This window comes from Cebus imitator, unplaced genomic scaffold, assembly GCF_001604975.1.
Source record: "Cebus imitator isolate Cc_AM_T3 unplaced genomic scaffold, Cebus_imitator-1.0 Scaffold64, whole genome shotgun sequence".
In the NCBI taxonomy this organism is placed as follows: Eukaryota; Metazoa; Chordata; class Mammalia; order Primates; family Cebidae; genus Cebus; species Cebus imitator.
The window spans coordinates 7,195,710-7,221,554 of record NW_016107379.1 but is presented as its reverse complement, the minus strand read 5'-3'; the positions used below and the strand labels follow the sequence as shown (position 1 = coordinate 7,221,554).

At 38.5% G+C, this 25,845-nt stretch overlaps 1 protein-coding gene across 6 annotated transcripts in view; it reads right to left on the bottom strand.

Annotated features, from left to right (window-relative positions):
- FKBP15 (FKBP prolyl isomerase family member 15) overlaps positions 1–25,845 on the bottom strand; it is a 56,700-nt gene that overhangs the window by 23,375 nt on the left and 7,480 nt on the right. For 4 of the 6 annotated variants that reach the window (XM_037739190.1, XM_037739189.1, XM_017530350.2 and 1 more), the window contains exons 2-12: positions 23,285–23,400; positions 17,508–17,592; positions 16,981–17,050; positions 12,644–12,718; positions 12,210–12,308; positions 9,786–9,935; positions 8,821–8,889; positions 7,987–8,133; positions 5,407–5,549; positions 4,875–4,932; positions 1,861–1,968 (exon numbers count right to left, since the gene is read on the bottom strand). In XM_037739190.1, the coding sequence (XP_037595118.1) occupies positions 1,861–1,968; positions 4,875–4,932; positions 5,407–5,549; positions 7,987–8,133; positions 8,821–8,889; positions 9,786–9,935; positions 12,210–12,308; positions 12,644–12,718; positions 16,981–17,050; positions 17,508–17,592; positions 23,285–23,400 (1,120 nt within the window). The remainder of the gene's footprint in view (positions 1–1,860; positions 1,969–4,874; positions 4,933–5,406; positions 5,550–7,986; positions 8,134–8,820; positions 8,890–9,785; positions 9,936–12,209; positions 12,309–12,643; positions 12,719–16,980; positions 17,051–17,507; positions 17,593–23,284; positions 23,401–25,845) is intronic. The other 2 variants (XM_037739192.1, XM_037739191.1) reach the window with 2 other exon arrangements.

Genomic DNA, 25,845 nt, shown 5'->3' with positions numbered 1-25,845 from the left:
AGCAGAAGGCTAAGAGTTGAGGGTGTGAGTTGTGGAGAAAAAGCACTCTGCTACGCAATAAAGAATCCTTCTCCCTGTAAATAATATTGAATAAGTAAATATAGTTAATTTCCACAAATATTCTAAGAGGTTGATGTTCTATTGTCTGAAGCAGCTAACTAACCACTCTTCAGAATATATCATTTTCCAAACCAGTAGCTACCTTAAGGCAAATCTAATCTATTCCCACCAAAAAAAAAAAAAAAAAAAAAAATGGTCTTCTGCAAGGAACAATCCAGCCTCTTCACTTCTGACAAATTATCTCCATAGGCCTCCAGGTACTCAATGAAAATCAGATAACGCAGGATTCATTGCACCTCATTAACATGCTGTTTTGGGATAATATAGCTTTAGAATGTTTTTCCAACATTCTTTTCATAAAACCAAAGCTTTTCATAAAATCAAAGCTATAACTCCAAACAAAGTTATTCTATATCTTTTTGCTTCATATAAGAAACAGAAAATCTTGAGGCACAATATATAGTGACTGTAATCTGCTATGCTATAGTTCAAGGACTGAAGTTTCAGACATTCTTTTACTTTAGAACTTCCCCCTGTCCCCTGATAGTTTCTTCTAGAAAAACATCCCAGTTTTAGATTTCTACAGCTCTTAACCAACCTAAATGACCAACAATAGAGGGAAAGGAATTATAATAAAATGACAGGACACTGGGTTTCCTTTAAACCGCTTTATTTACTTAAATCATTTATGTTAACGTAAATGTTTATGATCTAACATTAAGTTTAAAAATCAGGTTATAAAGCAATATATAAAGATTAATGCCCTTTTTTGTTCAATATGTTTATTTTCTATAATTATAAATTATTCTAATATGAACAAGTAGCAAATGAAATTTTTAATAAAATCATTCTTATTTGAACTACATTTCTAGACCATAAAAAAATTAATCCTTTAAGAATAGGCCCCAGAAACCCTATCTTCCTTTAAGATGTTAAATCTACGTACAGCTTTTCCAAGAAGAAATAAAACAAAAATGTAAAATATAAAGTATAATCCAGAAAAAATTTGAAGACCATCACCCTTTCCTTATTTTCTATCAAAGTAAAAGAACAACAAAAATCAATCTAAGTTATGTATTTCACTTCAATTGAGAAAGGATGATTTTATTCAATAAAGAACCATTGGAAAAGAATTAAGTTAAAATTAAGCTACTTCATAGCATACACCAAATTCCAAATGGATTAAAAATTTAGATCTAAGTATAAAATATTGATAAATATCTTTAAAAATACATGTGATATTTATAATCTGAAAGTGGGGAGGCTTTGTAAGCATAATGTCAAAAGCAAATAACAACGGGAGAAAACTTACAGATTTGATTTCAATAAAATTATTGAACTTCTAAATAGAAAACAAACACAAAAATACCACATACAAGGTCAAAAGACATATTAGTTTGAGCTTTAGTGATAGGCACTATCAGTGAGAAGACCAACATTTCCCAAAAGAATCTAAACATTCGATCAATAAGTATGAATTGAGCACCTGCTAAGGATTGGGCATCATGAAGCCCAGAGGTGATCTTTAGTAATAACAGAGATTCTAGTAAAGAAGGCCAAATCAACGAATGAAAACTGTCTGGTTCTTGTAAAAGATCCATAAAATTGCTTCCATCTCTCAGGGGAAATACTAATCACCGTAGAAATACATGTACCAATACCAATCTGTATGATTTTGCCTATTTGCCCTCTAAATAATGATTCTGTCTTAGAGGCAGAAAACAATCATTTCAACCAAATGAAAAGAAAGATGATGGTGACATCTGTACTATTCATTCTAATACAGCCAAGGGGACATACTTCGATTTCTGAATCATTGGAATCCAGCTGTGGTGGAAGGATGGGCAGCATGGGCTGGCCCATTTTAGCCATCCGAGAGATCAACTTGGCCTTGACTGCATCGGGACTCTAAAAAGAGAGGAAAGTCACAAAAATCACCATGATCAAGGCTCATCACCTTCAGGCAGCTCTATCCCTTTGGCTCTTGTATCAATTCCTTCAACAAATCCCCCTACCATATCTATTTAAGAGCATTTCCTCTAGAAAATGAGAATCAAAGATTTCTTGCAATAGAAGCATACATAGATGATAATTAATAGCAGTAAAAATAATTCCCTGTGTCTTTGGAACGGACAAAGTGGTTTCACATGTATTACCTCATTTCAATCAAGTCTCCCCAGCAGGCATAATTAGTCTCATTTTACAGATGAAAAACTAAGGTAGAGATATTAAGAGAGGGAGGCATTTTAGATGACAGTACCCTCACTCAAAAGCCTGAAGCAATTCAGTGGATAGATATTCAGAAGAGATCTGTGGAGAAAAGGAAAGAGGAGCTCTTTGTTTTAACTTCAGGTTCATTAAAATATGACTTGGCATTAACTACACACTAGACTCTGTGCCAGAAGCTTCCATTAACTGGTCCAAAATTTCAGAATGGCAAGAAGTACAAAGGTGCACAAGACGATCTATTGGGTGTAGAAGGAAATTACCATAACTTCCATTTTTTTTATTATTACTATCTTTTTTTTTTTTTTTTTTTTTTTTTGAGATGGGGTCTCTATCACACCCAGGTTGGAATACAGTGGCATGATCTCAGGAGCTCACTGCAACTTTCATTTCCCAGATTTAAGCAGTCCTCCCACCCCAGCCTCCCAAGTAGCTGGGACCACAGGCGCTAATTTTTTGTATTTTTGGTTGAGACAGGGTTTCGCCATGCTGCCCAGGCTGCATTTTTATTATTTTTCAGCTACAAACATAAGATACTGAGTTTGCTTACAGAGATTGGTGGTACTTTATGTACATAATTCGTCGATAAACATACTAGGAGTATGTGCTTATTTTCTCTTAACTGATGAACTTTTTTTGGATACATCTCTTGTATCCAGATGTATCTACAAAAAGTTGGATATGTCAGGAAAGGACTAGTTATATAAATCATATGCACACAATGGAATATCATTATCTACAGATTAAAATGAGGAAGCTCTCTATACACCAACATGAAAAGATTCTGCATTTTATATACATATAGTTATGTGGAAAAGGCAAGGTGCATTATACACAGAGTATGACACTTAGTGTCTGTGAAAGGAGGGAGAAATAAAATACACATTCCTACTTGTGTGCACCTACATAAAGAAACACTGAAAGAATATATAAGAACCTAATGAAAGCAGTCACCTAAGGGGTACGAGATGGAATAGGGTAGATGGGGACAGGAATAGGAGTGAGTCCTCACAATGTAGATCTTGTTATATTGTTTTGGTAACTGTGCCATATAAATGTAATTACCTCTTCAAAACAAAAGATAAAAACTTAAATGGAAAAGAAAAAGAAAGGTGGTTAATTTCATGTTATGTGAGTTTTGCTCCATTAAAAAAAATTGTTTTAAAAAAAGAAAAAGAAAAATAGTTGGAGACTAGTCTGCTAGAAGTTACTATAGCTTAGAAATAGGTAACAAGAGTTAGGACTACAGAGTACAATGGAACCAATAGTGGACCGTTTCTGTGGCTGGTCAAAGATCTGAGATAATACTTTTCTTCAATTTTCTTCTAATTCTTTGATTTAACTTCTGGGTTTAGGAGATCACTTCAAAACAATTATTTGCTTAATAATTCCTGTTGGATTAAATATAAACAACTAAACTAGGGTTGGAGAGCTATTGGCACCAATTTCACCACATGCACCTACTCTGTTTCCCAGTGCAGTAGGTAAAGGTCACAAGGCTTTAGAACCTGAAGTGCTTCAGCTACTGTCTGGTCCTCAGGCAGCAAACTAAGAAGCCTTGACAGACCAGGCAGGCCAGCGGCAAACTACTACATGTATCCTTCCTAAAGGCATTCAAATCCAGATTTTACTAAAAGAGCATGCTGGCACCCTCATCTTACAACTGAGGAAACACAGAGGCTCAGTGACCTGCTCAAAGTCAATCAGTTGGTGAATTAGTACAGAACTCCTCTGTGGGAAGGAAAGTATAAAGATATGTAATGTTAGCAATACTTATGATAATAACAAGAGCTAATGTTTATTGAGCTCTTACAATATGCCAGACAGAATACTAAAAACTCCATAGGCGTTATTTTATTGAAAAGTCATAAAAATCTTTTTGAGATAGGCAATATCTCCATTTTACAGATGAGGAAATAAACATGAGGCTAAATTGCTCAAGGTCACAGAAAGCAAGTAGAAGAGAGGGCCTAGGATTAAGCACTAACATAATCCTCTGGATAAACAATATTTCTAAAGTTGAAGCGCACTTTGAGAGAGGCTCCTCCCTCAATTGAACACCAGTCTCCTAATAATAATCGCAGTGACCACTTATTAAAGACACACTAAACGAAGGCTCTGAGCTCAGCACTTCACAAATTATCTCTAATCCTCACAAAAACTGTTAAAAGAGGCTATGAGACTGAGTTCCTTTTTATAAATGAAGAAGCTGAGGATCACAGAAGTTAGATAACTTTCTCAAGGTCACATGCTTATAAGAATCAAGATTTGAATCCCTATGCAGAAGCTGAGGCTAACTAACACTGACTCCCAAGTAAGGGGAAATGAACAAAGTAACCCTTGATTTCTAGGCTAAATCAATGGTTCTTAACTGTTTTTTTTCCTAACCTACCATATTCTAAGCACTTAAAACCTCAGCACACTAGAGGTAAGGGAGGAAAACTTTTTTTTTTTTTAAGGAGAGACAAGGTCTCACTATATTGCCTAGGCTGGTCTTTACTCCTGTGCTGAAGCAATCCTCCTGCCTTTGCAAAGTGTTGGGATTATAGGCATGAACCACCATGTCTGGCCAAGACTCTTATACTTACTGTGTTTATTGTAAGTTGTTCACTGAGGGAGTTAGATTTGGTACGAAGAGCTGGCTCCCTGAAAGCAAATAAACCATATTCAAAGACTGAAAACAAAATCCAGAATCACAAGTCCAAATTATACTGGATAAATAAATTGTTGTTTTAAATGTGTGTCAATTTAATGGCTGTAAAAGAGAATTTTAACTCTTCTTTAATTTGCATAATCTTTGAATGCTACTAAAGGTGAACACCTTTCCATCCAAATGCTTATTATTTACATTTTTTCCATGAGTATATAATTTTGTATTTACACCCTTTGCTTAGTTTTTTTCCAGAATTTTGTAAGTATTCTTCTGAGTTAGTGCTTTTGTAGCCTATGAATATTAAACCTTTGTCAGAAAAATCTGACGTATTTTCCCCATTTCCCTGATCCCATTTTTTCCAGTTATTTAGAATTATTTTAGTTTTTAACTCTATCTCTATTTCTGAACCCCTCTAAGAATCATTTTTATAAGCCATAAAAGAACTTGATACAACCATAGTATCTTACCCTGGTTTGAAAGGCATTGATGTGGATGGTGACACAACAGGATCAGCAGAGAGGTTATCAGCACCAGGGACAGGGGAAGGAGCTGCAGAATCCCGGGAACTAACGCTGTGCCCGTCAGAGCCAGAATCTCTGGCAAACTTCACCTAGGGAAAGAGTCAGGTGAAATAGGCTACAGATAACCTTCCCCCTCCACCCTCCTTCCATTTTACTTATTCTTCATTACACAATCCATTACCTGTTTATTGTAGACAAATGTGAAAATGTAGCTCAGCCAAAAAGACAAAGGTGATAATCACCTGCAATCCAACTACCATTATATTATCTGTGTCTGCATATACCTTTTACAAAAATGGGCCATGCTGTTTTGTAACCTGTTTTGCTCACTCACTGACATATTAATGTATTTCCATATCACTAAATATTAATTTGCAACATTATTTTTAACTACTGAAGAGTATATTCAATTTCAAGGGTCAGCTTTTCACTGCTATGAGCTACATGAAAAAGTCTCCAGAGGATTTTACGAACTAAAATCATAAATATCTATGCTATTACAAAGTATATTTCACCAATTCCTCACTGTTAGACAGTTTATTTCCATCATAAACAATGCTTCCATGAATAACTTTGTATCTGTATTTTTATACATTTTTATACATAATCTTAAATATATCTAAACTATAAATTCCCAGAAGTTAAATTTGTTAGATAAAAGGGATGCTCATTTTGAATGCTTTAAACCCATTTATGCCTAGTGTTCCATTCTTGGAATGCTAAGCTTGTGGGAGTTATTTATATCCTACTGCTCAAGATCATCGCCAAGGTCTGATTTTTCACAAAAAAATTTGCAACCTCCAGCATAAATGGGTTAATATATACCATTAAATTTCCCACCAGAAAGAGTGAACCAGTTTATTTGCCACAGTGGTGTAGAAACCTTTCTGAACACTCTTGCCACACTGGGTATCATCATTCTCTACCAGCCTTGTGAATTTCGTATGCATATCAATTTGTCATTCTTCAATTATTGGTAAAACAGAAATTTGTTTTATGTTTCATGGGCCAATCATGATAAACTCAAACTGGTTTGTTATCTATCATCAGCCATGATTTCTTTAAGCTCAAAGGAAAATTGACAGAGCATATAAAAGATGTAAAAAAGAAAAGGCAGCAGGGTACATGTCACTGAAAGAGGGCTGGGGTGGGCCAGCATGATGACAGTGTCCAGTTAGGAACAGTTAGGAAAGTGTCACTGAGAAGAAAAGCACATCCTTTCTCCGTGGCAGGTGTAACAGCCGCAATGAAGATGACCGTAATATTCCCTATTTGTATTGTATTTTATAGTTTATAGTAACAAACTCTATCACATTTGAACCTAGCAAACAGTATAAAGCAAAAAGGATCATTTTGGGCAGGGAACAGATAGTATTAAGTTGACTACGCACAATTTGTTGCAATTATAGAAATTTTATATATTCATGTTAAATTTTGTACATGGTACAAAGGTACAGTGACAAAAAGGAAAACTTTCTGAATTCTATTCTACAGAAAAAAAAAATCACTTTTAATGATTTCTTTTAAAGTTTCCAGAAACTTTCTATGAATAGATGAGCATATGTTTTACATGCGTGCATACACATATATGTACATATGACTGTATATATGGATATGTATATGTGTATACACACACACACGTACAAGACCATACTATCCACAATGTCCTGTAACTTGCTTCCCTAGTAATAGATTTTTCATAGTCTTTAAGAGCTACATAAAAGTCTACTCTATGAAAAATACATAATTTAGCCAGTATCTTAATGATGGACATTTAGGTTCTTGCCAGTTTTTTGCTATTACAACATGGCAGAGATAGGAAAATATACACACACACACACACAGATTTTTGCACACTGACGTAAAGATAGAAATAGAATAAGTTTGTAGCCCTAGAGTCACTAAGTAAAAAGTATATACATTGAGCAGGAGTCACTATTTTACAGACAAAATAAAAAGCTTAGTGGGAAGATGTGACTTTTTTTTTTTTTTCTTTGAGACAGTCTTGCTCTATTGCTCAGGCTAAAGTGCAGTGGCGCGATCTCAGGTAACTGAAACCTCCACCTCCCAGATTCGAGCGATTCCCCTGCCTCAGCCTCCTGAGTAGCTGGGTCTACAGGCACACACCACTACAACCACCTAATTTTTTGTATTTTTAGTAGAGATGGGGTTTCACCATGTTAGCCAGGATGGTCTCGATCTCCTGACCTCATGATCCGCTCACCTTGGCCTCCCAAGGTGCTGGGATTACAGGTGTGAGCCACCATGCCCAGCCAAAGATGTGACTTTCTTAAAGTCACAACCACTTCTATACTCTGAATAGAGAGCCAAGAAGGATATAATACTTTGGTCCTTAGATTTCAAAGCTGTTGGAATCTTTGCTCTTTCTGTCTGCTCCATTTCTACTTTTTCAAAGAAATCTATGTCTTCAGAACCTGGTTTTCAAGTATCTTCATTTATTTTACTTAACTAGCAAAGAGACATTCAGAAGGCTCATCAAACAAAACACAGTTAAGTTTCACTCACCCGCCTAACCTCCACTTCGAACACCAGGATTGAGTCCGTTGCTTGAGTCCAGCCTATTACCCCTTCTGAGCCAACAGCACAGGCTGGAGGGACAATAAGCAACCGCTTTCCTCCTTTCTTCATGCCCAGCATTCCATCCTCCCAGCCCTTTAAAAATCAGATGGGAAAAGCTCATTAAACAAGAAGCTCCTCAGAAGACCAAGTGAAATACAGGAGCAACAGGTTTCACTTATCCACGCTTTCAGGTTTACTTAATGCCTCCAGAGGCCAGGACTGACTACTGCCCCACATTGGCATAAGACTATCTAGAATACACCCTCTAAACCTCCTTGTGAAAGCAGGCATATCTGGGGTTGGATGAAACATACTTATGTTAGATGATGAGAGAAAATGAGAGGAATAAAAGAACAGCAATAAAAGAGAAAGAAAAGATATAATTAAAAAGCACATTTTCAGGCCGGGCACAGTGGCTCACACCTGTAATCCCAGCACTTTGGGAGGCCAAGGCAGACGGATCACCTGAGGTCGCGAGTCTGAGACCAGCATGACCAACATGGAGAAACTCCATCTCTACTAAAAATACAAAACTTAGCTGGGCATGGTGGTGGGCGCCTGTAATCTCAGCTACTTGGGAAGCTGAGGCAGGAGAATCACTTGAATCCAGGAAGTGGAGGTTGTGGTGAACCGAGATCGTGCCACTGCACTCCAGACTCCAGCCTGGGCACAAGAAGAGCGAAACTTCGACACACACACAAAAAAAAATCCACAAAATTTAATCTAAGTTAAACCCGCTGCAACTGATAAAGCCATACAAAAACATAGTTAAGCCTTTACCTTGATGACTTTTCCTGATCCTAATTTCAAGCGAAGCAACTTATCTTTGTTAGCAGTGGAGTCGAAAACCTGCAATTTGATCAAAGAAAATGAGGCCAGCCAATTTCAAAAATAATAACTCTTATGATATTCAACTAATTACATACCAGCACAGTACTTCTGGAATAGGGAATGTCAAATATACTAGGAAGGTAGTTTCTAAGGGGCCTGAAATATTGGACCACATCATAGCTAAAGGGTGTTATCATAATGATTATCCCTGAAACAATGATTTTCCAGGTTTAGAAAAAAAAAAAAAACCCACATTCTTACAACTATGTATTTAAGCATTTTTCATCCATAATGCACTTTCAAAAATTATCTCATTTTGATGCTGATACTAACCTTGCTGAGTAAGCACAGCAAAATCATTAACCTCCATTCGCAAATGGAAGAAAATAATTCAGAGTATAAATGACTTGATTAAGGTCAAATTAGTATACAATTGGGTCTTGAATCCAGACTTTTCTAAACTTACAGTCTAAAATTCTTTGTCTCATATAATATATTGCTTTTAAAGGTTTAATAATTTTAAAACATAATAAGCTTAACATATTTACAGTATCTACTATAAGAAAAACTGTAAGGAGGGTCTAAAAAGAAGTTTTAAGACTTAATCCCATAAGAATATATTCAAGTGTAAAACTGGTATAGGAGGACAAGATGTACACACGAACAACTAGCAAAAATAATAGTACTTGGGAAATTGGTTTCCACTAACCCTAAGTAGAAGTGATAGAGTGGCACTGAGGATATTTTATACATTTGCATTTCATAATATGCCCCAAAGCAGTTAGTGTCTAAAGCGGGCCTCCTATTAATTTCCATTTGACAACAGCAGCAATTCACAGTAATAGTATCTTCCCTGGGAATAGCCCTCATGCTATATAAGTTTATAGAAGAACTTGCAGGGTGCATTTTCTTACCTGGCCCAGCACATGATTCTGAAAGAGCCAGCCGGTATAGGCCACTTCCAAAGAATCTCCAACTTCTACAGCAGGGCCTTCTGTCACAATGAGGTCCTGGGAGAGCACTGCATCCAGGGAAGAGGTACTGTTGCACTTAGCAATGCACACCTGCGAGACAAAATCGAGGCAGCATAAATGTAGTTTAAGCTCAGTAAGTACTCATTCCTTTATTGCTACTGCTCTTTCTCAAACAGCTTCATCCACTAACAAAACAGATGACATGTTTAGAAGTAAACCAAACCAAAGTCAGACATCTTGCCAGGAATCAAAGTGCCTAGGAGTATGGCTTTATAGTCAGAATGTCTGGGTACAGATCCAGACACTGCTACTTATTAACTCTGTGACCTTGGCCAAATAATCTCTATGTACCCAAGAGTCCCCATTTGTAAAATGGAGATAATGCTTCATGCATCTCATAGGATGGCTATGAAAAATAAATGAGCCAATGTAAGTTAAGTACTTGACAAGGTACCTGGTAAATAATAGTAGGTACTCAATAAACATTAGCTATTGATTATGATACTGATTTACTGTTTCAGTGTTTGGGAACCTAGGAAAGAAAGGGGAGCTTCTAAAAAAATGTCAAAAGGCATTTCTAAAGCCTGCAGTAGAAAGGAGGCATTTACAAAATCATGTTGCAGTCCCAGAATTCACATCACTTCCACCTACAGATTTGGTCATATTATCTTAGCACAAATCTGGGACAAAGGAGTCAGAGGCATCTTTGTGAATAATTATTCTATTCTACTTATGAATATTTATTCTTGGGCTTGTGTTTTAATATCATTAAGCCCTCAAAAGCAATATAGTATGAAAGATGTTTGGACTATGAGTTCAGAAAAATGTGGATTCAAGAACCAATTTTATCAATGTTTTAACATAGTATCCATTAGAAACCTGCTGCTCATTTTCTTTTTTAAAGATTTCATTATTACAACCAAATAAATGCTAAGTAAAACAATGAGGCATCTTTTTTTTTTTAAAAAAAACCAAATGAATAAGACCAAAAGAAGAAAAGGATCATTCTAAATGCTGGCAAGGGCCCTATGAGAAAATTGATATGAATGTGAAATAGTACAATCTTTCTGAAAAGCAGCGTTCCAAAGTGTATTCAGAACCTGAAACTATCTGGGCCTTTTAACCCAATCACTCACTTACTGAAACAAAGCCTATGGAAATATGCAGGGGGGGAAGAAAGAACAGACTTATACAAAAAACGCTCACCATGGTATCACTTATTGCAGAGACAGAAAGCAATCTAAATGCACAACATAAGATAATGATTACATAAATTAAGGAACAAATGTTATGGACTGAATGTCTGTGTCCCCTCAAAATTCTTACACTGAAATCCTAATTCCCAGTGTGATAGTATTAGGAGGCGGGGCCTCTGGGAGGTAAGTAAGCCAGGAGGGTGAAGCCCTTATAAATGGGATTAGAGCCCTTATTAAAGAGATCCCAGAGAACTCTCTCACCCTCCTTCTACTGTATGAGGATACAAGAAGATAGTCTGCAACTCAGAAGAGGGTCTCACTAGAACCCAACTATCCTAGCACCCTAATCTCAGATTTTCAGCCTCCAGAGCCATGAGAAATAAATTCCTGTTGTTTAACCAGTCTGTGGTAATTTGTTAACGGTAGCCTGAACTGACAAGATGTATATTATGCTGCCTTCAAAAATGTTTCCAAATAGTTTTTCATGAGATAGAAAAAGATGAATTGTACATTCTTAAATAAAAATAAGCAAGATAAAGAACTATTAAAGGACTGTACTGCTTATGTACATTATGCATAGGAAAAAGGAAATACAACATTAACAGTGGTTACTTTGAGTAGTAAGATTATGAGTGTTTTTTTGTAATGCTTTTCTAAATTTTCTACAATGAGTATGTAGTAACTTAACTCTCTCTCTCTCTCTCTTTCTTTTCTTGTATGGATGGGGTTTCACTATGTTGCCCAGGCTGGTCTTGAACTCCTGGGCTCAAGTGATCCATGTGTCTCAGTCTCCCAAAATGCTGGGATTACAGGCATGGTGTGAACCACCACACCTCGCCTCAAAGATCCTTTGAAAACACTATTTTTTTAAGATAGTTTTATTTATTCCTTAAGATAATTTATGCAGTAGAAAAATTTTTAATATAGTAAGTTTACATTTAGTCTTTCCCTGTTAAAAAAGAAAAAGGCTAAATTGTCAAGCAGTTTCAGTAAGTATTCCTATTATTTTCCTGAAATCATACAATAGGCTGAAGTGGCAAATTTAGTGGGTTTTTTATGTTTGTCACTAACAAAACACAGCAGATTATGGGTTTTCTATGTTTCCCTAAAATTAAAGGAAATCCAAACAATATTCTGGCTTTTCACAGGGAGAATAAGATGTTATCACCTGCTTATTGAACTCCACAGCAGCCTTTTCCGACTCAAACATAATGGACCAGTTCTGTCTCTGGTCGTCATAAAAGGTGCTATAGTTATTGGGCCGGACCTGGAGAAAGGAGAAATGTTAAGATAATTCATCCACAAGCAATATGATACCAGATAAACATGACTGCCTAAGCTCATAGAGTAGGGTTGTGACTCAGGTGGACCCAAAGAGAAGTATCAGAGATCTTTCCTCTTCCCTCTCACCCTCGACAATTTACCCCTTCGTCCACATTCCCAGAAGGAGCCAAAAGACCTTTCTGAAAGGTTCTGTTAGATACTCACAAGGACACCCAGGGCTGAAGCAGTGGATCTAATTTCTACTAGGTACAATCAGATCAATCTCTCCCGTAAACCTACCCCGAAGGACCTAATGATTGCAATATGAAGAAGTCTTACCGTTAGCTCAAAGTTCACATGAATCCTAGCAACCGTAACTGGCTGTTGCTGACTGATATAAAGAAGAATCCTATACTGTAGTAAAGCAAAGACAGACAGAAAAAGAAAAAAAGAGAACAGAAGTTAAAAGGCAATACAAAATCAGCAATAAGTATCAGGAATTGTGCTTCAACCAGCTATTAATCTCAAAATCTATTCATTCTTGAAGGCTTCAACTTCAGATTTTATCTTCTCATTATCCACATTAACCTCTTCTTATTTTGGCCTGACTGTTTAACTGTAATTGGCAATGTCTTCATTTTGTTGGTGTTTTTATTTATACAAGGGTGACTAAGAGAGAGTGGCTGGTTGTGTAAATGAAAATACAAATGGTTTTTAAATTGATGAAAAACATAAAATACATGTACATTATACATATACATGCCCACGTGACCATCAACCACATTAAAAAAACAGCAGAACACTTCCCACACCACAGAAGCTCCCTCATGCTTTTCCTAGTCAATAATCCCCACCCTGACGTAACCAATATTCTGCCTTCTATTGCTGATTAATTTTGCTAGTTTTTTTTTTTTAGATGGAGTCTCCCTCTGTCACTAGAGTTCGGTGGCACAATCTCAGCTCACTGCAACCTCTACCTCCCCAGGTTCAAGTGATTCTCCTGCCTCAGCCTCCCAAGTAGCTGAGATGACAGGTGCACACCACCATGCCTGGCTAATTTTTTTTTAAATTTATTTTATTGCATTTTAGGTTTTGGGGTACATGTGAAGGACATGCAAGATTATTGCATATGTTCATGGTTAGGAAGAATCAATATTGTAAAAATGGCCATACTGCCCAAAGTAATCTACAGATTCAATGCTATCCCCAACAAGCTACCAATGACCTTCACAGAGCTGGAAAAAAACACCTTAAACTTCATATGGAACAAAAAGAGAGCCCACATAGCCAAGTCAATTCTAAGCAAAAAGAACAAAGTAGGAGGCATCACACTACCAGACTTCAAACTATACTATAAGGCTACAGTAATCAAAACAGCATGGTACTGGTACCAAAACAGAGATACAGACCAATGGAACAGAACAGAGGCCTCGGAGGCAACACAACCTATCTACAACCATCTGATCTTTGACAAACCTGACAAAAACAAGCAATGGGGAAAGGATTCCCTATTTAATAAATGGTGTTGGGAAAACTGGCTAGCCATGTGCAGAAAGCAGAAACTGGACCCCTTCCTGACACCTTACACTAAAATTAACTCCAGATGGATTAAAGACTTAAACATAAGACCTAACACCCTAGAAGAAAATAAAAACCCTAGAAGAAAATCTACGCAAAACCATTCAGGACATAGGCGTAGGCAAGGTCTTCATGACCAAAACACCAAAAGCATTGGCAACAAAAGCTAAAATAGACAAATGGGACCTAATCAAATTCCACAGCTTCTGCATGGCAAAAGAAACAGTGATTAGAGTGAATCGGCAACCAACAGAATGGGAAAAAATTTTTGCAGTTTACCCATCTGACAAAGGGCTGATATCCAGAATTTACAAAGAACTAATTTTGTATTTTTAGTAGAGATGGGGTTTCACCATGTTGGCCAGGCTGGTCTTGAACTCCTAACCTCAGGTGATCCACCTACCTCAGCCTCCCAAAGTGCTGGGATTAAAGGCGTGAGCCACCATGCCCAGCCAATTTTGCTCTTCTTAAATGGGATTATACAGTGTATACTCTTTTGTCTTGTTTCTTTCACTCACCATATCTGTAAGAGTAAGCCTTGTTACTTCATGTTCTGGTATTTTGTTCTCTTTTATTGTCATGTAGTATTGTATTATTTAAATATACCATAAACTCTTCATTCATTCTCCTATTATGGACATTTGAGTTGTTCCAGCTAGAGGCTATTATGAATGATACTTCTATGAAAATTCTTCATGTCTTTTGAAGGACACAGACATTCATTTCCTTCAACCTAAAGAATGTCCTTTAATATTCCCTGTAGTGCAAATCTACTGCAATGAATTCTCTCACTTTTGTTTGGCTGAAAGTTTATTTTGCCTTCATTTTTGTTGCTATAGAATTGTATAATAGGCAGGGTTTTGTTTTCCTTTCAGCACTTTAAAGATGTAATTCTACTGTCTTTGGATTCCAATTACATGGATGTTAGACCATGTCCCACATCAATCTTTGCCCTGGTCTCTTTCTATTATTTCTTCTTCCTGTGCTTCAGTCTGGGTATTTTCTATAGAACTGCCTTCGAAGTCACTAATTCTCTCTCCTGCTATATTCTTATTCTGTTAAACCCATCCAATATGTTCTTTCAGAAATTGTATTTTTCAAATCTAGACTGCCATGTGATTATTCTTATAGATTCTATTTTTTTAATTCTCCATCTTTTCATCTCTTTTGTACTTCTCTATTTTCTTTATTATTTCTAGTTGTTTTAAGTGCTTTGCATGTTAACATCAAAATCTAGATTATTTGTGAGTCCACTACTAATTTATCTGTTACATTTTCCCACCTCTTCACATGTCAAGTAATTTTTGATTGTAGGCCCGACTCGTATATAGAACAACATGGGGGATAAAATCATAAAACTCTTAGAAGAAAACACAGAAGTAAATCTTTATGACCTTGGTTTTGGTAATGGATTCTCAGATAAAACACCAAAAGCACAAGTAACAAAAGAAAAAAGTTGATAATATGAACTTCACCAAAATTTAAAACTTTTGGACATTATCAAGAAAGTGAAAAGATAATCTATAAAATGGGAGAAAACATCTGCAAATAAGGATTTAATGCTCAGAATATATTAAAAGACTACTACAACTCCACAACAAAAAGACAAACAATCCAATTTTTAAAATGAGCAAAGGGCTTGAATAGACATCTCTCCAAAGAAAATATACAAATGGTCAATAAGGAAATGAAAAGATACTCAACGTTAGATGTTGGGTAAAATGCATGTTAAAACCACAATAAAGTACCATTCCACACCTACAAAAAAGGCAAGAATTAAAAATAATAATAATAACAAAATGCTGGCAAGGATGTGAAGAAACTGAAACCCTCATACATTGCTTGTGGGAATGTAAAATGGTACGGCTGCGGTGGAAAACAGTTTGGCAGATTCTCAAAAAGCAATACATAAAATTACCGTACGAGTCAGCAATTTCTACTCTTAGTATACAGCCAAAAGAACCAAAAATAGGAACTTGACCATATACTTTTAGGGCAATCTTCATGGCATATATTTTTTTATGTCTATTCACAACAGACAAAAGGTGGAAACAACCCAAGTGTCCATCAATGGATGAATGAATAAACAAAATGTGGTATATGCCTATAATGAAATATTTCAGCTATGAAAAGGAATGAAGCACTGATATATACTAAAACATGGGTGAACCTTCAGGACATTATGCTAAATGAGATATATCAGTTGCCAAAGACAAATACTGTTATGATTCCACTTATATGAGGTACCTAGAAAAGGCAAATTCATCAAAACAAGAAGTCGATTAGAGTTTATGGGGAGCTGGGAAAAAGGAAGAAGTAGTTATTGCTTAATGGTCACAGTTTCTGTTTGGGAAATGGAGAGTAGTGAGGGTTGCTCAATCAATACTGTGAGTGCAATTAATGCCACTGGATTATGCGCTTAAAAATGGTTAAGGCTGGCACAGTGGCTCATGCCTGTAATCCCAGTGCTTTGGGAGGCCAAGGCGGGCAGATCATGAAGTCAGGAGTTTGAGACCAGACTGGCCAACATGGTGAAAACCCTTCTCTACTAAAAATACAAAAAATGAGACAGGCGTGGGGGCAGGCACCTGTAATCCCAGCTACTTGGGAGGCTGACGCAGGAGAATCACTTGAACCCAGGAGGCGGAGGTTGTGGTGAGCTGAGACCACACCACAGTACTGGGCAACAGAGCAAGACTCTGTCTCAAAAAAAAAAAAAAATGTTAAATAGCAAATTTTATCTTATATATACATATGTATGTATATATGTGTGTGTGTGTGTGTGTGTGTGTGTGTGTGTGTATGTGTACACATGCGCCCCACAATTAACCAACAAACAAAAACAAATGCCCAAATTCTTAAGCTAGGATTATATCACAAAGGTCAAACTTAACAATTTTGAATGGTTGGATTTGTTTTCATGCACAATAGTAAGAAAAATGTGATCACTTACTATATACCTGACATTATAAATTAACATTCAATACAAACCATCATTCTAATCTTCTGATTAAACACTGGGCAAGCCCAGATAAAAGCCAGTTCATTGGTATTATTTGGGACATGTAAATATACGTGACATGTGGGAACACTCTCACCTCTCTGGCTGTGTGGTTCCCCAGGACTGCAGCACCAAATTTGCCCTGCTTTACATATTGACCATTTGTGCTATAGAAGGAAGAGAAACAACAAGTATTAATACTTCCCTAAACTATGCAGAACCAGCTTTCTTTTCTGCTATAGAGAAGTGGGAACAACAGTCATTCAGCCTCTAGACAGGGACACAGGTGAGCAGTTTATAATTTAAAGCTCGTATACTACTTCTTTACTCTGTAAATATAAATATCTATCATACATGCTATCTCAATGGAGTGGCTTTCTTTGAGCATTTGACAGGCTGTCAAGGGTACAAGCACTTCCTAAAGAGAGAAGACAAGATAATGGCTCTTCAAGTTTTACCACAGAAATCTTCAATTCAGATGTTAAAAATACTACTGTTATTTTGTCTGTGGAAGAGCTGAATAACTGTTTTGCAAAAAACCCAGAGGTTTTATGAGAAAAAGTAGGAGCTTAACTGCACGCCCTTCCACCAAACTTCGGAGAATATTCCTTCTCAGGTACTTACTATCGATATGCATGGACTGCTGCTGCAACCAGTATTGTGGAAGTGCTTGCAGTGGTTGGTGCTGTTTTTGGTGTTGCCTGATTTCCTGAAGATGAACAAGAAAACAAAGTCGTCATTCGCTTCTTGTCTGAAACTAATTTTTAACCATTGAACTACCTTCAAAATTGTTCTTTATACGTTACAGTTAGTGGTGTAATGCTTTCATGATCATTATCCTTATTTGATCCACAAAGCAGCCCTATAACTTAGTCTGGGGATGAGGAAACTGAGGTTCGAAGCACCCAAGTGCCTCACACAATTACACAAGCCTAGGTGTGAAACTCATGACCCCAAATCCCAAACCAAACACCCTAAGTAAGTCTTTGGCTAGATAAAGAGTACTGTCTAGCAAATGAGGTCATATTCCATCTACTTTATTTTCTCCTTCCAATATTTTACCACTATAATATATGAAAATAAAGTTATTTCCCCTTCCCTAACTTCTAGGGTAGGAAATTCAGGAAGATATTTAAATCACACATATTACTTAACTTCACAAAGTACTACAGAGTAGGCCAGGCATGGTGGCTCATGCCTGTAATCCCAGCACTTTGGGAGGCTGAGGCAGGTGGATCACAAGGTCAAGAGTAAGAGGCCAGCCTAGCCAATATGGTGAAACCCCATCTCTACTAAAAATACAAAAATTAGCTGCGCGTGGTGGCGTGCGCCTGTAATCCCAGATACTCGGGATTACACACAAGAATCACTTCAACCCAGGAGGTGGAGATTGCAGTGAGCCGAGATTATGCCACTGCACTCCAGCCTGGGTGACAGAGTGAGACTCTGTCTCAAAAAATAAAAATAAAAAGAGCAAATCACACATTTATGTTCACTACGTGAATGTGATGAAAGAGTAGTAAGATAATACTGACATGGACATGATATGCAAGAACTTATTTTTCAAAAGAGCTCATTTGATTTTTTTCTCTATTAACATATTTTCCTGATTATAGAGTACAAATACATTGCAGGAAACTCAGAAAATACAGAAACACATAAATTAAAATGACACATTTTTGTGTGTGCTTCCAGTTATCTTCTTAGAATGCATTCCTTAAAATGGAATTATGGGGTAAAGGAGTACAAGAAAATCTGAGGTTTGGTTACATCCTGCCCAACTGTTCCTCAGGCCTGACATGGTGGCTCACACTGGTAATCCCAGCACTTTGAGAAGTAGAGGTGGAATACAGGTGTGAGTCATCATATCTGGCCTTTCCTCTTTGAGATGAAAGGCCAGATATGATGACTCACACCTGTATTCCCCGCACTTTGAGAAGTAGAGGTGGGCAGATCACTTGCAGTCAGGAGTTCAAGACCAGCCTGGCCAACATGGTGAAACCTCATCTCTACTAAAAATACAAAAATTAGCCAGGCATGGTGGCATGCACCAGGAGACCCAGGTACTCGGGAAGCTGAGGCACGAGAACTGCTTGAAACACAGGAGGCCGAGGTTGCAGTGAGCCGAGATCACACCACTGCACTCCAGCCTGGGTGACAGAGCGAGACGCCCTCTCAAAAAAAAAAAGCCATACCAGTGTACACTCCTACCAGTAGTATGCATTGCTCTGTCTGTTTTTATGTTGAGATTTGAAGAGATTCAAGAACTATGCTGTAGCCATCTTCCCCACAAGAACTTCTTATACAAATTTCCCTTGAACAGTAGTCGCAGCTACTCAGGAGGCTGAGGTAAGAAAATTGCTTGAACCCAGGAAGCAGAGGTTGCAGGGAGTGGAGACTGCAAACTATACTTCAGCCTGGGCAACAGAGCGAGACTCCATCTCAAATAAAAAAAAAAAATTCCCTTGAACAGAGAGGGAATTTTTGTTTGTGTTTTGTTTATTTGTAAATGCCTAAAGAAAACCGTATAGGCAATTTTGCCTCTAGAGCGCCCTGCTAAAAGCATAACAAACTCATAATTGCTGTCTTCCGATTTAAATAATCAAGTTGGCCAGGTGCAGTGGCCAGGAGCTCAAGGCCATAGGGCACTATGATGGCACCTGTGAATAGCCACTACATCCCAGCCTGGGCAGCAAAGCCAAGACTCTGTTTCTAAAATTAAGTAGAATAACAAATAAAAATAAAAATCAAGTGCTTTCATTGGGTGGGGACTAAGGTCGTTTCTTTTTCTCCCATTAACTCAACCACTTTAACTCTGAAGCAAAATGCTGACGAAGAGATGTGCCAAGGGAAATATAAAAGCATAGCCTAATAGACATCTGGCCAGGTTGTGGCCTGGAGAACAAGAGAAGCACCTACAGCAAAACTGCCTAAAGTCATAGGTAATATTTAAAGCAGGGGGCAGCAAACATTTTCTGTAAAGGGCCTACAGGCTGTGGCATAATATGAAATATGTTTGCTCTTTGTCCTTGGTTCCCGACACAGTGCTCCCAAATCCCTTGTAATTTCCTGAGTGATAAGAACAGTAGGAACATCTTTTGTATAATCCAATTTTAGCCAGCATGATAAGGAAGGAAGTCCCCTTTGCTTTAACCTACACAAGAAGAGTAACTTCAAAATGACCAATTGCTTTTTGTTCTGTTTCTCCTTTCTTCAGCCCTTTTCTGCCTTAATAAAGCCAACCTCCTTTGCTCAGCTCATCACAACATTCCATTTTAAAGAATGAAGTGTGACCCAATTCTAGAATCTCTAATAAAAGCCAATTAAGATCTTAAAACTACATATGTTATAACTGTATCTTTTGACAATGCTAATCAGGTGACTTAGAGTGGGGACCTAGAGGTGTGGAGCCTCAGGATGGAGCCAGTCACCAGAAAGACCAAGTGGTAAGACTAGAACGTTCAGCCCCACCCACTAATCTTCAGGAAAGTGGGTGGGGGAAGCTGAAGATCCAGCTATATAAAAACACTTGGAAACGAGATTTGATGAAGCTTCTGGGTTGCCGAACATGAAGGTGCTACACCTAGAGAGGCATGGAACCTCCATACTTCCCTCAGTTCCTCAGCCTGTCTGTCTCTTCATCTGGCTGCTCATCTGTATTCTTGATAATAAGTCAGCAAATATAAGAAAATGTTTCCCTGAGTTCCGTAAGCCATCCTAGCAAATTAACTGAACCCAAGAAGGCGGTCGTAGGAACCCCCATCAAAAGTATAACTGGCTGGACTTGCACTTGGTATCTAAAATGGGGTATCTGAAATCTCCAGGTAGACAGCATCAGAATTAAACGGAATTATAGGATACACAATTGGTGTCCGCTGGAGAATTCCCTCGGTGTGTGGAGAACTACCCTCCCACTCCATCACATTAGGGTGGCAGAAGTGTGCTGAGAGTGAGTAGATGGTAGAGAATTAGAGGCCTGGCACAGTGGCTCACGCCTGTAATCCCAACACTTTGGGAAGCCGAGGCGGGTGGATCTCCTGAGGTCAAGAGTTCAAGACCAGCCTGACCAACATGGTGAAACCCTGTCTCTACTAAACACAAAAAATTAGCCCCGGCGTGGTGGTGCTTGCCTGTAATCCCAGCTACTTGGGAGACTGAGGCAGGAGAATCGCTTGAACCCAGGAGGTGGAGGTTGCAGTGAGCCGAGATTGTGCCATTGCACTCCATCCTGGGCAACAAGAGCAAAAATTTCATCTTAAAAAAAAAAAAAAAAAAGAAAGTAGAGAATTAGAGGGGAAAATGGTTTGCTTTTCCCTTGTGCTTGGGCCATATGGCATCTGTTGTAACTACTCAACTCTAAATATCTTGACAAATATCCACAGTTCCAGCACTGTGTCTACCATGTAAAAGGCACTCAATATTTTTATTTTCACTCAACAAATATTTAACACCCCTCACCACCTGTACTGCTCAGGACTATCACTGTCTGTCCCTTGCTTCTCTTCAGGTTCTGACTCAAAGACGGCAAAGTGTAGAGAAAGGAATAAAAGTTTTGGAGTCAGTTCTATCAGGGTTCAAATTTCAACTCTGTCACTTATTACTGCATGATCTTGATCAACTCCCTAACCTTCTCTGAGCTCCTAAAATGGTGGTAGTCAGGTATGGTGGCTCACACCTGTAATCCCAGCACTTTAGGAGGCTGAGGCAGGAGGATCACTTGAGGCCATGGGTTCGAGATCAGCCTGGGCAACACAGTGAGACCCTGTCTCTACAAAAAATTTAAAAATTAGCCAGGTATGGTGGCACATGCCTGTAGTGGGAGGATCATTTGAGCCTAGGAGTTCAAGCGAACTGTGCTCAAGCCACTGCACTCCAGCCTGGGCAATAGAGTGAGACCCTGTCTATAAAAATAAATCAATAAATAATTTTTTTTAAATAAAAATATAAAATGACTGTAGCCTCACCTATTTCAAAGAATTGTGAGAATGGACTAAGACAACCTATGTAAACCACCTGAGACAAGACACACAGCAAGCATTTTAGAAATATTAGTCTCCTTTGGCCAGCTGCGGTGCCTCACACCTGTAATCCCAACACTTTGGGAGGCCAAGGCAGGCAAATCACAAGGTCAGGAGATTCAGACCATCCTGGCCAACATAGTGAAACCCCATCTCTACTAAAAATATACAAATTAGCCAGGCATGGTAGTATATGCCTGTAGTCCCAGCTACCAGGGAGGCCACGGCAAGAGAATCGCCTGAACCTGGGAGGCAGAGGTCACAGTGGGCTGAGATCACGTCACTGCACTCCAGCCTGGGTAACAGAGCAAAACTCCATCTCAAAAAAAAAAAAAAAAAAAAAAAAGAAAGAAAGAACTATTAGCCCACCTTTCTCTCCTTTCATTCAACAAATGTTCATTCAATAAATGGCCATCGTGTCCATCATGATGAAAGATACAGGGGATACAGCAATGCATGTTACTATCTAGTTGGGAAAAATTCAGTCAGCCTACAGCTAACCTGTCCAGATAAAGGAAGTGAAAAGTAGGTCTTTCTTCTCGCCAAAACACTGGACAGTACCTACTTAGAGTGCCTTGGGCAGAGTTTGGGGGAGCAGCGTCTACATGGAGCAGAAGATCTTGCTTTCAAGCCTCTCCATGAGTTCCCAACAAAGCACACACTATCTAGCTGCTAGAAATCAGGATCTCAGGTCTTAGAGAAGCACCCACCACTGGGCATGAGCTTAGCCAGACTGGTCGAGGATAAACAGCCTGGCATGTCACTTTTGGAAGGCTGCTAACCCTTCCATCTAACCTGTTAAGGCACAATCCTAGTGCCAGTTGCGATGGCTAATACTGTCAACTTGATTGGATTGATGGATGCAAAGTATTGTTCCTGGGTATGTCTGTGAGGGTGTTTCCAAAGGAGAGTAACATCTGAGTCCATGGACTGGGAGAGGCAGACCCACCCTCAATCTGGGTGGGCACCATCTAATCGACTGCCAGCGTGGCTAGAATAAGGCAGGCAGAACAAGGTAGAAGGAGCTGACTTGCCGAGTCTTCTGACTTTCATCTGTCCCCTGTGCAGGATGCTTCCTGCCTTGAACATCACACTCCAAGTTCTTTGGCTTTTGGACTCTTGGACTTACACTAGTGGCCAGCCAGAGGCTCTGGGGCCTGCAGCCACAGACTGAAGGCTGCACTGTTGGCTTCTCTACTTTTGAGGTTTTAGGACTCAGACTGATCCACTACTGGCTTCCTTGTTCTTCAACTTGCAGATGGCCTATCATGAGACTTTACCTTGTGATCATGTGAGTCAATTCTCCTCAATAAATGCCCTTTCATATACACATATATCGTATTAGTTCTGTCCCTCTAGAGAACCCTAATACACTCAACTTACCTGTTGCTCCCGTTCCCTGGCCTTTCTTAGGCTGTTTTGGGGCTGTGTACTGGAAAAATTCATTTCCATGGCCAGCAGCTGCCTGATCCAGTCCAAAAAGGGAGGCCAATCTGGCACTGTTAGTAGAAAATGAAAGTGAAATTTCATTGATCTATCCCAAACCTGGAATCATTACAAAAGCTGCTCATCTCCAACATTGAACAAATACTTCCTTGACTGTATCCCACCATTCAATACTAGAAGCCCTTCAAGCTAGGAGAGCTGATTAAAAATTTAAAAAAAAAAAAAAGAAATAAAAATACTGGACACAGCAGCTAAGTGTCTTTGAAATCAAGACTGTATATTTGATGGGAGCATCATCAGCTGACCCTGCTCATCCCCAGGACTTTGGTCAAGGCATTTCTTTTTTCTGGACCTCAGTTTTTCCACCTGTAAATTGAAGTGATTAGTCCACGTGCTCTCCATGGTATCTTCAAACTGTAAATTCTTGCTTTTAGTAAATCATAGTTTCTAGTCCCCTCTACTGATTACTACTACTCCTGCTTTTTACTAGTTTATTCCATTGAAATGAAACTATGATACAAAATTACCCATCGAAAATGGTCCTTGCCATCCTTTCATCTAACAGAACCATTATTTCATCATCCCTTGCAAGGAATCTTATGCCCCCACCATTCCACTAAAACTGATCTTGCTAAGATCGCCAACAACTCCCTTGTTACTAAACCCAGTTTACCAGTCCTTATCTTATTTGACCTCACACCACCGTTTTATACTGTCAATTAATTTGTTCTTCAAACTCTTGACTTCTCCAGGGTTCATGGAAGGAACAGGTCCAAATTAAATATCAATAAATACTAATATAATCCCTTGCTTGTTTTGCCCCATTTCTCTGGCTTGTCTTTTTTTTCTTCTTATTCTTCTTTTTTCTGTGTGCATTTCTCTGGCTTGTCTTTAACTCCTTGGACTCTTCTTGCCCAATCTTTAAATGTCGAGGTCTCCAGGGTTCCATATTTTCTCTCTCTTGGTAGAGTTTCATACTGTCTCTCTCTACTTACTTACATTTGTATCAAATGCTAACCAAATGCTGATGATGCTCAAATCTGTATTCCCAGCCCAGAACTTGCTCTTGAGTGCCAGAAAACATAGATATCCCTCAGGCAATACAAATGTATCCTGTCCAAACCAGAACTCATATTCTCCAATGTCCACTGCCCCAGCAAAACCTGTTCTTCCTCTTATGCTCCAAGACCATCATCAGGTTCAATGATTCCATAGAAGGATTCAATGGTCTCAGCATATAGTGGTACTTAGGACTAAGATCTATTACAAAAGGATATACAGCAAAATCAGCAAAAGTAAAAAGTGCATGGGTGGGCTGGACATGGTGGCTCATGTCTGTAATCCCAGCACTTTGGGAGGCTGAGACAGGTTGATCACTTGAAGTCAGGAGTTCGAGACAAGCCTGACCAACATAGCAAAACCCTGTCTCTACTAAAAATACAAAAATTAGCTGGGTGTGGTGGCACACACCTGTAGTCCCAGTTACTCAGGAGGCTGAGGCAGGAGAATCACTTGAACCTGGGAGGTGGAGGCTGCAGTGAGCTGAGATCACACCACTGCACTCTAGCCTGGGCTACAGAGCAAGACTCTGTCTCAAAAAAAATAAAAGTGCATGGCTCAAAATCCAGAGGAAACCAGGCACAAGCTTCCAAGAATCCTCTCCCAGTGGTGTGACACAGGACATTCTTAATTCCTCCCGCAGTGAGTTACAACACAATACACGCGAAGTGTGGTCTATCAGGGAAGCCAATTACAGACTCAGTGCTGAAGGTATTTAATAGTGCCTGGTCACACAGACACCCTCTGCCAAGCATGTACCAAAATTAGAGACACCCAGAAAAAAAGTAGGTGTTCAGTATGAACCATATCATTTTACAAATGACTTAGGCATAGTGGGCCACTCATGATTTAGAAAAAGCTTTGTACCAGGGTGGGGAACTGTTCATCAATCATGTGCCCAAATGCCAGCTTCTATGGTTTATTCAACCCCTTTAAAACTGATGTAGACATATAATCCCCAATGTGGCAGTATTGAGAGGTGGGACCTTCAAGAGGTGATTGGGTCATGACGGCTCTACCCTCATAAATGGATTAATTCAATCATAGATGGATTTCTAGGTTAGGCCAGATGCAGCGGCTCTTATATGTAATCCCAGAACTTTGGGAGCCAGGTGGATCACTTGAGGCCAGGAGTTTGAGACTAGCCTGGGCAACATAGAGAGATCCCATCTCTATAATTTTTTTTTTTTAATTATCCAGTCTTGGTGGTAAATGCCTGGAATCCTAGCTACTTGAGAGGCTGAGGCAGGAGGCTCAATTGAACCCAGAAGTTTGAGACTAGAGTGAGCTATGATCATGCCACCACATTATAGCCTAGGCAACAGGGAAGACCCTATCTACCCTGCACAAAAAAAAAAAAAAAAAAAAAAAAAAAAAAAAAAAAAAAAAAAAAAAAAAAAAAAAAAAAAAAAAAAAAAAAAAAAAAAAAAAAAAAAAAA